Below are 11903 nucleotides of genomic sequence, written 5' to 3' on the forward strand. Positions count from 1 at the left end.
CTTCCTTCCTTCCTTCCTTCCTTCCTTCCTTCCTTCCTTCCTTCCTTTCTTTTGTTTTAAAGACACAGAGTCTTGCTCTGTCACCCAGGTTGGAGTCCATGGTGTGAACATAGCTCACTGCAACCTTGAACTGCTGGGCTCAAGTGATCCTCCTATCTCAGTCCCCACAGAGCTGGGACTATAGGCATGTGCCACCATATCCAGCTAATTTTTAAATTTTTTTTTTTGATACAGGGTCTTGCTACATTGGCCAGGCTGCTCTCAAACTCTAGGCTTCAAATGATCCTCCCACCTTGGCCTCCCAAAGTGTTGGGATTACAGGTGTGAGACACTGTACCCTGCCAAAGATAAGAATTTCTGTTTCAGAAAAATTGAGTTCAAGGTGATAACAAGATCACAAGGTCAGAAAATATTACCTGGACAGGCATGTTGGCTGCAGCCAATATTCTCCTCTCTTCCCTTAAACAGTTTGAAATAACCACAGCTACATGCATTGGATTTCCATGAAATTTTCCCTGAAAAAAAGCAATGAGCAAATATAACTAACGTAAAGCTTAAATATATGCATCATAAGAAAATATCACCTCTTGAAAAACAACAACAATCTCCCAATTTAATATGTGAAATTATTTGGGATTTGTTCCAATAATCTGTTCCATTAGAAAGTTACAGAAACTCGTATTATAAACATAGACCCCTAAAGAGAGCATATTTATCTCTTTGTCCTCAAAAATAACTTGCAACAATGAAAAATGGTTCTTGAGCACCTGTTGAGGAAAGATCTGAACACACACTTAGGAGGGTCAGTTTACTTTAAGTTTTGGGCAGGTTTTTTTTTTTTTTTTTTTTTTTTGAGACGGAGTTTCACTCTTGTTGCCCAGGCTGGAGTGCAATGGCGCAATCTCAGTTCACTGTAGCCTCCACCTCCCAGGTTCAAGCTATTCTCCTGCCTCAGGCTTCCGAGTAGCTGGGACTACAGGGATGCACCACTATGCCCAGCTAATTTTGTATTTTTAGTAGAGACGGGGTTTCTCCGTGTTGGTCAGGCTGGTCTCGAACTCCCAAACTCAGGTGATCCATCTGCCTCAGCTTCCCAAAGTTCGGGCAGGTTTTACATAAAAGTTACTTTCCTATAAATTATCATGAACCAGATGGTCTCAAATTTTCACTTGTTAATTATGTGTCATGGTTTGCTTAAAGCATTTGTTTCTGTCCCTATTTGGTACTGTTTGTGTCAACTAGCTCGTAACTGCATTAGTACACTAGAGTGAAACTATATCATACATTGTTTCAGCAACTATATTTTTATGACATCTAAGCATATGCATCTTTTATTACCAAGGTTAATGATGCAGATACTGTAAACTGGCAGCCTGTGAGCCTAATTCAGTCATCAGTTACTTTGTGCAAATTAAAATACTGGAATCCCTTTGGAGAAAGTATGTACTACCCAGGGTTGCCATTGTGCCCACCAATGAGTGTCCCAAGCACTCATTTACCTTACCTGCAAGGCCTATGTAGGCGTCTGAGTTTTCTAACCTTAATGTATAGAAGTAATCTGAACAACACCATCATTTTAGTCAATAATATTAAATTTCTTTGTTACTGGACTTTTTCCAGGGTAGGATTAACAGGAAGCACAGTAGAAAAATGCATTTATTTAGTTTCCCTCAGCCCTCCTCCCTGAAGCTGGTGCTAATATTTATGAAATGACCAAAAGGTTAGCAGCAGAAAAAATAAAACAAAAATCCACAACGTGGAAAATTATCAAAAATATATTATACAGATATAAACTAGAAGATTTTTCTAGGGAAAAAATAAGGCTATTGGTTGTAAACTTTTTTTTGACTTTGACTACTGCCACAATTTTATTAAATGATGTATGTTAATTACCACTTCTATTTGTTTTATTAAATGATATATGTTAATTACCACTTCTATTTGTAAAACCAGAGTAAACACCAACTATCTGAATTCCTGCTCTTACATATTTTACAGTCTTCCAAACTCTTTTTTCTCTTTAAATCAGAAATCTCCAAATGAAAAAAACAAAAATAAATTGACTGAAACTCAGAAGGTAAAGAAATAAAAATGATCCTATTTATGAAGTGGGGATACCATTTTTTCATTTCTGCATGTCGACAATTTCAGATTCTCTCTAGTTAGAATTTGTTTCTGATGTTAATTTTCCCGTGTATTTTTTTTTAATGTAACCTATATTCAACTCTCCAAGAAAAGCTATGTTTTCTCATCTTTCTCAATTTATTTTAATATTATTCCATTGTTAAAAATAAAGGGCTTCCCCTAGGGCTAATTTGGTGGCTCCGTTATTCATGTAAACTTGAAAACTCTTGCCATCCAAGGTTAGGATCCTTCTGAGTTCTTAGAGTTCCTCTAAGAACCCAAGAATTACCATTATTTGCCTGTTTTTCTCACTATTGCAGGAATATTTCTATGCCAATCATTCAGATACTACCTTTCAACATTTCTCAGTTGTGTTGTACATTTTTTTCATTTTCCTTTCTTACTTGAACTTCTTCTACCTTCCTTTTCAGATTCAGTTTCCCCTATACTTCATGAGGTTAAATTACTCACTTTTTCTTCTTTGTTAAGAGCCAGGAATCACCGCAGTTTTCATCCAGGATATCTTTTCACTTTCCTTTTGCATTTTTCCTAAGTCCCTCACTTAAATGTATGAACAAAAACATCTTATGGAAAATTGATTATTATAGATTCAGTAACAAATGAGCACTTCTATTTTCGTAAGTATCAAAGACATACTCATATTCACCTTTCAGCAGTTACTAAGTACGTGAACCTCAAAATAACAACAAAACAAACCCTTAAGTGTGTGTTAGTGGGAGGAAGGAAGAAGCATGCCAGAGAAAGAGAAACTGCTCATTTTTGGTAGTGTATCAGTTTCTCATGCAAATTTATTGCAAATACCTTCTACTCTATGGCTTATCTTTTTCCTATCTTCTAGTGTCAATGAAGAGGTTTTAAATTTTAATAAATCATTTATTAAACTTTATGCTTCTTATGATTTAATAAATATTTCTGTAAGCTGCAGGCATGGAGATTTTTCTTTGTGGTTTTGCACCATTGACTGTAATTAACTGGGAGCTTGTTAATAATGAGAGTTTTCTTTCATTTTTTTCCATATGTCTACCAAATTCCAATAACATTTACTGAACATCTTATTCTTTTACCACTGCTCTGCTGGGCCAGCTCTGTCATAAATCAAGTGTTCCTTTGTGGGTGGGCTTGTTTCTGGACTCCATTCCATCTTATGGTTCTATCTCTGCTTCATCAATAGATCATCTTTTTATGTTTTTTACTACAACTTTATAGTAAGTCTTGATGTCAAGTAGAATAGGTCTTCTTTGTATTTCTGTATACATTTTAGAATGAGCTTGTCAAGTCACACACACACACACATGCACACCCTCGTTGAGAATTTGAATGACACTAAATCTTTAGGTAAGATTTAGGGAGATTTGGCATCTTTATACTTGTATTCTAATCTATTTATGTATTCTTTAATGTTTCTGTATTAAACATTACAATCTTATACATGTTTCACTAGGTTTATTTCTATTTAGTTGGTATTTTTTGATACTAGAATAAATACCTTTTTCCTCATTGGTTTTGCTGTTATATAGAAGTATAATTAATTTTTGTATATTGATTTTGAATCCAGCAACCTTGCTAAACTCTGATTCTAATACTTTTGTAACATCTCTTATTAACTCTAAAATTATATCTGTAGATTCTTTTGAATTTTCTGTATACACAAATCATATATTGTGTGGATATTGATAGAATTTTCCTCCTTTTCAATCATCTAACTTCCATCAAGATTTCATCTTTGTCCTAAGGTGACTTATTTAGAAATGTATTGGTTAATTTCTAAACATAGAGATTTTCTATTTATCTTTTTTTACAGATTTTTAGAATAATTTAATTTTAATCAGAATATATGCTCTGAATGACTTCAATCACTTTAAATTTGTTGAGACTTGTTTTATGACCCAGTATATTAACATTTTGCAAATGTTTCATGTGAGCTTGTAAAGAATATGCATTTTGCAGTTGTTGGGTACAAATGTTTCATACAGGTTTATTAAACCATGTTTGTTAATTGTTTTGTTCAAATTTCTGCATCCTTGCTGATTTTCTTTGCCTGATAGATTTTTGCAGTTATTGAAAAGCGTATGTTAAAATCTACTCTGTGAATTTTTCTTCTTGTGCTACTGTTATACACATTTAGACTTTTATATATGAGTGGTCAATGAAATCTTTTATTACCATGCACTGACCTTTAACTCTAGTAATGCTTTTTGCCTTGAAACAAAAAAACAAAGTATAACACAATGCTTTTTATCAATTAGAATTTTTATTTTATCTTTATTGGTAAAATTCTTGACTTATTTCAACATATATATATTTACTAATGTGTCAGTATTGTGTACATATATTAAAGGGGAAATATATGTGTAATAAATTGGCTAATGTCTTCCTAAAACTGCTTCACTTCAGAGTTCAATTTTTCTGAATCTCTTTTAAATTTAGAGTTTTTGGCACCCATATTTTTCCACAAAATAATGTCTTCTGGGCCATCAAGAATGTCATCAATGCATATTTCTGTAGAGTGTGCATAATTATTGTCTTCATTTTTTAAGTTTTGATGCTGGCACTTTCTTGATCTCTCCAAAATTTCTTGGTAGAAGGTTTCAGACAAGAACCAGGAATCATATTTTTTCTACATATGGTTAAATGGTTTGTTGACTGAAACATTAAAGAGTTGTAATAGTCTAGTCATACTATCATGATTAACAACCACATCACTAATAGATGAGATTCTTATTTAACTTTTCAGGCAAATGTCCATGGAATCATTGAGAACCAGAATATATGGTAGATTCTCAGATGTCTATTCCAGAAGACTTCTAGTCAGTTTTCTGTCACCATAGTCATTATCCATCCACTATTGTGGTTCACTCTTAATAATACCTTTGAAAAAGTTCTTTTAAAAAAAATTTTTTTTTATTATACTTTAAGTTCTGGGATACATGTGCAGGTTTGTTGCACAGGTATACATGTGCTATAATGGTTTGCTGTACCCATCAACCTGTCATCCACATTAGGTATTTCTCCTAATGCTATCCCTTCCCTAGGCCCCCACCCCCTGACAGGCCCTGGTGTGTGATGTTCCCTTACCTGTGTCCATGTGTTCTCATTGTGCAACTCCCACTTATGAGTGAGAACATGCGGTGTTTGGTTTTCTGTTATTGTGTTAGTTTGCTGAGAATGATGGTTTCCAGATTCATCCATGTCCCCGCAAAGGACAGGAACTCATCCTTTTTTTATGGCTGAATAGTATTCCATGGTGTATATGTGCCACATTTTCTTTATTGAGTCTATCATTGATAGGCATTTGGGTTGGTTCCAAGCCTTTGCTACTGTGAACAGTGCTGCAATAAACATGTGTGCATGTGTCTGTAGAGTAAAATAATTTATAATCCTTTGGGTATAAACCCAGTAATGGGATTGCTGGGTCAAGTGGTATTTCTGGTTCCACATCCTTGAGGAATTGCCATACTGTCTTCCACAATGGTTGAACTAATTTACACTCCCACCAACAGTGTAAAAGCATTCCTATCTCTTCACATCCTCTCCAGCATCTGTTGTTTCCTGACTTTTTAATGATCACCATTCTAACTGGCATGAGATGGTATCTCATTGTGGTTTTGATTTGCATCTCTCTAATGACCAGTGATGATGAGCATTTTTTCATATGTTTGTTGGTTGTATAAATATCTTCTTTTGAGAAGTGTCTGTTCATATCCTCTGCCCACATAAAGTTATTATTCTTAGACATTGTTTTACAGTTACACAAATTAAATATGGTGGCGACTTCAGCAATCAGCAGTTAAGACATAAGATCAGAGCAATATGCTGCTTTTGATACCCCAAATTCATAATCTTGGACTCCTTAAAGTTCCATTCGTATAGGCAGTATGATTTTAAGTCTTGCCAAGGAAAACCACTCCCTCATCCCTAGCATTACCTCTTTAATTAAACACATATTATCATTTTTCCTCCCTTGCATCATGCTGGAAGTTAAGTGTACTCTGTTCAGTCAGCAGGATGTTTCTGATAAATTGATGTTGTACATCTTAATGATAATACTATGCAATGCATGAATCATTCATTCCAGGGTCTTATTGTGCTGATATTTCTTTCATCTATTATGAGGAATTTGGCAATTTCTCTTGCCACTGTTGCTTTGTGTATGACAGGCAATCTATTTTTGCATGAATTTCAGTAACAAAATATAATATAACTTTATCTACTTGTGAGCATCTTCCTTTCCTACATCCTATAGAGCATTTTATTGTTGCTTTCCAAGAAAACTGGAAATTTAGGGTCATCCATCTAATGACAAATGGTTGCTTCACAAATACCAAATTTGTACCCTGCTGATTTGTTCCCTTCCCTTTCTGCATACATAATAACTATTTGTTTCAATCCTAAATTATAGTGCTATATTTTGATGACATTTTAAACAGCAATTAAGATCAACATATGTTGCACCAACAGTGCACATAATTCAATTGAAGTGACAACAACATGATAGCTTTGACCCAGTTTCACATCATAGGCAATGACAACGATGCTGTGATTGCCACATAGCAACAGCAATTAAGAGGTGTTATTGATTATACTATGCATTCTATTTCAGAGATTTTAAAGATGTTAAAATGTGCAGATGTTAAAATCTGGAGAAAAGTGTCACAGAATCCATGAACATGCTATTTGTTCTTTTTGCTACTTTATGCTAAATTTCTTGGCTTTCCTTCAAATTCCCCTTCCACTGCCTTTCTACCTAATTTCCAAATTCGAGTTGTCATTAAAGAGTAACTAGTTTATCTGCTCTTTTTCTTCCAAATGGTCCAAGAAGTTCCAGAGTCAGAAGTGATGGATGTGAGAAGGCCTGTTCAAAATAATCTTCTTTATACAGGCGACACGGAGCCTGAAACTTCACAATGAGGAATTCACCCCTGAGTTCTTTTCCCAATGGTCCTCTTCAAAATGTAAACACATTTGGAGAGTTAATACCACATTTAACAAATTTCTTCTGTATTGTGAAGGATTTATCAGATGATGTGCTCTGATTGCAGTGACCTGGCAACGGCAGGGTGAGAATGATAGGTCCCAGGTCAAATAAAGGGAGAATTTTCTAGAGCGCCTGAAACAGGAGACAATAGTGACCAAAGGGGATATAGAATTCTGAGGAAAGACACAACCAACAACTGTCCTAGCTTGGGTTTCTTCAGAAACTGACCTTAAGACAAGGATTCCAGTGCAAGTCACTTAAGTGGGAGTTGGTCCCACAAAACAGTTATGGGAGTAGTCAAGTGAGATGAGGAAGAGAAGGGAGCCAGTAAGGGTGTGCTATTAGCCATTTGCTAAGATGGGCTGAGAATCCTTGAAGTTAGTATGGAATATGTGACAGAGTTATCTACTCAAGGACTTTGGGAACTGGAGTATTTTCACATCAGCTCTTGTCATCTCTCATTAGCGATGAAAAAAGATGGGATACTGGCAGTTGGATTTCTACTTGACTAAACTAAAACGATAAGGCCAAGAAGATGTGAACAGGACAGTCCCACCTCTGCTGTACCAGCTCTTCTCCTAACCCCAATTGAAGAACTTTTTGACTTCTTATTTTATTAAAATTACCTACAACCATAGTTCTCTCAAATGTAGATATTTATTCTTTGGGGTGTCTCTGGGATATGAAGCATTTGTCTCCATTTACAGAGTAAAATGCTTTCATTTACATTTTTGAATTGGAAATGTGCAACCTACTGTGTACTTCTGGTTGCCAACTAGCCCTCTCTCCCTTTGCCTCACAAATACTGCTGTTGAATCATTTTTATCCTTTTTCCTCACCAATGTCAAACTCACTGGTCTGTGTGGGTATCAAACTGACTTACTCATAAATTAAGTAAATAAGCCCAAGTGCCTTTCAAGTTCACATGATTTTAGTAATCTTTGATGAAAAAAAAAAAAGTTTTAAAATTATTGCTAAAATAAAATAGCAATGTTTTCAGAATTTAGACATTTGGTCTAAATTAGTCTCTGATAGGTGTTTTAAGACATAGAACTTTGTGGCTGGGTGTGCGGCTCACGCCTGTAATCCCAGCACTTTGGGAGTCGGAGGCAGGCAGATTATGAGGTCAGGAGTTCGAGACCAGCCTGACCAACAAGGTGAAACCCTGTATCTACTAAAAATATAAAAATTAGCTGGGCACGGTGGTGTGTGACTGTAATCCCAGCTACTTAGGAGTCTAAGGCAAGAGAATCACTTGAACCCAGGAGGCAGAGGTTGCAGTGAGCCAAGATCACGCCATTGCACTCCAGCCTGGGTGACGGAGCAAGATTCTATCTTAAAAAAAAAAAAAAAAAAAAAAAAAAACCAGAACTTTGTTTCGACACTTGCTTAACCTGTCTATAAACTTATATTCTTAGATTTGAGCCATTAGGAAACAATGAAGCCTAGTTCTAGGCATGGTTCTTTGCTCTGGGCTCTGTACCTAGTACATAATTAAAATTGCTTACCTTCTAATTTTTTCACTAAAAATTAGTTATTAAGAATTAACATTACAATTAATACATATAATTAAAACTACTAAATACAAAGTACATAAAAAGATAAAATGTATTTTTCATAAAGTTACAAGAAGGCATGGGAAGGTGGTTTTTATTAAAGGAAAATTAATTTTGTCTAGTTAAGAAGTGTTTAAGGATTGCTTTAAGTAAAAAAAGGAGAAAACTGGGCCGGGCACAGTGGCTTATGCCTGTAATCCCAGCACTCTGGGAAGCCAAGGCGGGTGGATCACGAAGTCAGCAGATCGCAACCATCCTGGCTAACATGGTGAAACCCCATCTCTACTGAAAAAATAGAAAAACATTAGCCAGTCGTGGTGGCAGGCACCTGTAGTCCCAGCTACTTGGGAGGATGAGGCAGGAGAATGGTGTGACCCCAGGACGCAGTGGAGCTTGCAGTGAGCCCAGATCGCACCACAGCACTCCAGCCTGGGCGACAGAGCAAGACTCCACCTCCAAAAAAAAAAAATTTAAAAATTTAAAAAAGACAAGTAAAAAGGAGAAAACTGAAGGTTTAAACAAGTTGTGAAAGGTTTGAGAAAAATTAATCTTATAAAATAATTCTATATGTGAGCAAGTTAGTTAAAATTTAAATGGACTTTTTAAGTTTTTAAATAAATTAAACATTAAAATAAAAAGCATATTGATGTAGGGCCAGAATATAGGCCTTTATGTTAGAATCACAGGGTTTTCTTGGAGCATTGGTCTACTCTTTATGAAAATCTTACCTTATGGTTCAACTGATTAAGGTTTATTTATTCATAAGGTTATATTAAAAATAGCTTTAGCATTAATAATATACGATACAAAGGTAAAAAAGTAGTTTTTCTCTACTGTTTTCAAACAAGATTTTTGTGTAATATTAGAAAATAGTAAAATATTTTTATCTTTTGAGTAAACTAAAAAAAATATGGGAGAGAGAAAGATTTTGCTGGTCTCATGCTATCTTTATTAGATTTTATTGTTTGGGAAAGTGAGTCTCCTTTCTGCCAAAGAGTAAAGCTTTCTGCTCTTTTGAAATATTTGAATTATCATTTTGGCTAAATAAATGACTTATTTTATAGTGACCTGTGATCCTATTTGTGATATGAAGTTTTAAAACCTTTCATATTTGATAATTCAAAATCAAATTCTAAATTCAGTCTTCTGTCCTAAAACTAACTTTTCAGAAGTCCAAGACAGACATATTGAGCTTACTTGATATGTTAAAGTCATGTAAGAAACACTCCCAAATATAAAATAGTGTTTAACTTTCTTTGGGTTATATTTACATTAGTACGTTATTAGTATGTGTTCCAAATTGTATGAGATTCTTATGATTATGATATGCCTATGTTATCAGTTGTAATTATAATTATTATGTTAAATTGTTAAAGCCACAGAAATAACCAAATTTCCTTGGCAATTGTGTCTTTAACTGTGGATGTTGTAAGACTTTTGTCATCCACAAACAATTGTTTTACGTTGATCCTTTCAAAATTGGTTCAAAGTCAGCTCAGGATTCTGACAGGTGCTGTTGAATTCAGGTTTCTGATAACTTTGTAGACTGTGCCATTGGAATAGAGAGAAAACCTCCAGGACTCTCCAGGAGAACTGATGTGTTCATGAGAATTGCTGACCCAATATCAAGCAGAAGAGAAATTAATTGCATAGACTGAACTAATAGAAGATTTACATAATTTTATTACCTTTTTTGTTTAAAACATTACTGATTATTTTTTGTTTTTCAAATTCAAGAAAACCTTTTTTCCATTTGAACTATTTACAGCTTTTAACAACTGAGTAAAGTATATTCTTATAAGCAAAATTTGAAACATATTTCTTTTCCCAGAATTTGGAAACTATTTGTGAGTATTCTTAATTTATGGCAATACTTATTTTCATAAGTTCAATAATAATCTCTTTTCTCTGTAAAAGCACACACTGAAGACACTGGTTATTTTACCAAGTCTTTGATTGCAATGATATTTTCAGATATGAACAGATGGCTTTGAGGAATTGGGATTGATGTACAGAGCCCACAAAAGCCCTTTGGAAAAACTGGTCTTGTATCTTGTCCTTCACAGGGTTCTTGACCTGTGGTAAGTAAAGACTGTCACTTTCTGACAGGCCCACGAGCCCCATAGGACCTCAAGAAGAGAGGAATTCACCCAATTCATATGACTTTCTGCAGGCATAGATAAATCCTTGGCTGGGCTTGAGGCTTTTAAAAGGTCTAATTTGAGAGTCCTTATTTTTAAATAAAAGTTCCACCAAAGCCAATATTAAAAAGAGCCTGTATAGCAAATAATTATTCTCAATGCATTTTTTTTTTTTTTTTTTTTTTGAGACGGAGTCTTGTTCTGTCGCCCAGGCTGGAGTGCAGTGGCCGGATCTCAGCTCACTGCAAGCTCCGCCTCCCAGGTTTACGCCATTCTCCTGCCTCAGCCTCCTGAGTAGCTAGGACTACAGGCGCCCGCCACCTCACCTGGCTAGTTTTTTGTATTTTTTAGTAGAGACAGGGTTTCACCCTGTTAGTCAGGATGGTCTCGATTTCCTGACCTCGTGATTCGCCTGTCTCGGCCTCCCAAAGTGCTGGGATTACAGGCTTGAGCCACCACACCCGGCCTCAATGCATTTTATGCAAACAATCAGATCAAGTATAATTAAACTAAAACTTACTGTGCAAATAAATTACTCCTGCTATGATGTTGTCTTTAGTAAAATTGGGGGATTGGAAAGAGAAAAATTATGTTTCAAAAGAAACTATAGCATACCTGTTGTCAGATTCTAGCCTTGTCTATTCTTTTTCAGTTTTTATTATTTGCTACGATTTAGATTTAATTCTGAATTTTTCTCCCGGCTATATGTCTCCAAACTAATATTTTCAATTTTTTTCTCCCATGTTTCTGACTTGAAATTGCTAGAAATTAAAACTGCTTTTCTTAAAAGCTTTTCAAACTGAAGCTAGGCAATTTAAACCTCAGGAGAAAATAACAGCAACTGTTATTTTAACGACCTTTGTATCTGCCTGCTCATGCTTGGACTTCTCAGAAAGTTCACTTGGACACCTGGTTTGGACTACAATCCAGAAAAATCTGGATTGCAGTGGCAATCTGAAAATGCCTCAGAGAATCTAGAAAACTAGTATATAGACTGATTGCTCCTGACATTAACCTTTGTTTTTCTTATGTTTCTATAGAAATGCCTCTTATTAGGGATCCGATTGTCTACATCATATGTAGAAG

The 11903-nt window shown here is 35.2% G+C and overlaps 1 protein-coding gene across 2 annotated transcripts in view; it reads right to left on the reverse strand.

Moving 5' to 3' along the window:
• Positions 1–11903, reverse strand: part of STAT4 (signal transducer and activator of transcription 4) — a 147490-nt gene that overhangs the window by 46393 nt on the left and 89194 nt on the right. For both annotated transcript variants that reach the window (XM_023217763.1, XM_023217773.1), the window contains one exon: positions 417–515. In XM_023217763.1, the coding sequence (XP_023073531.1) occupies positions 417–515 (99 nt within the window). The remainder of the gene's footprint in view (positions 1–416; positions 516–11903) is intronic.

The sequence above is a fragment of the Piliocolobus tephrosceles genome, chromosome 11, assembly GCF_002776525.5.
Source record: "Piliocolobus tephrosceles isolate RC106 chromosome 11, ASM277652v3, whole genome shotgun sequence".
NCBI classification, from domain to species: Eukaryota; Metazoa; Chordata; class Mammalia; order Primates; family Cercopithecidae; genus Piliocolobus; species Piliocolobus tephrosceles.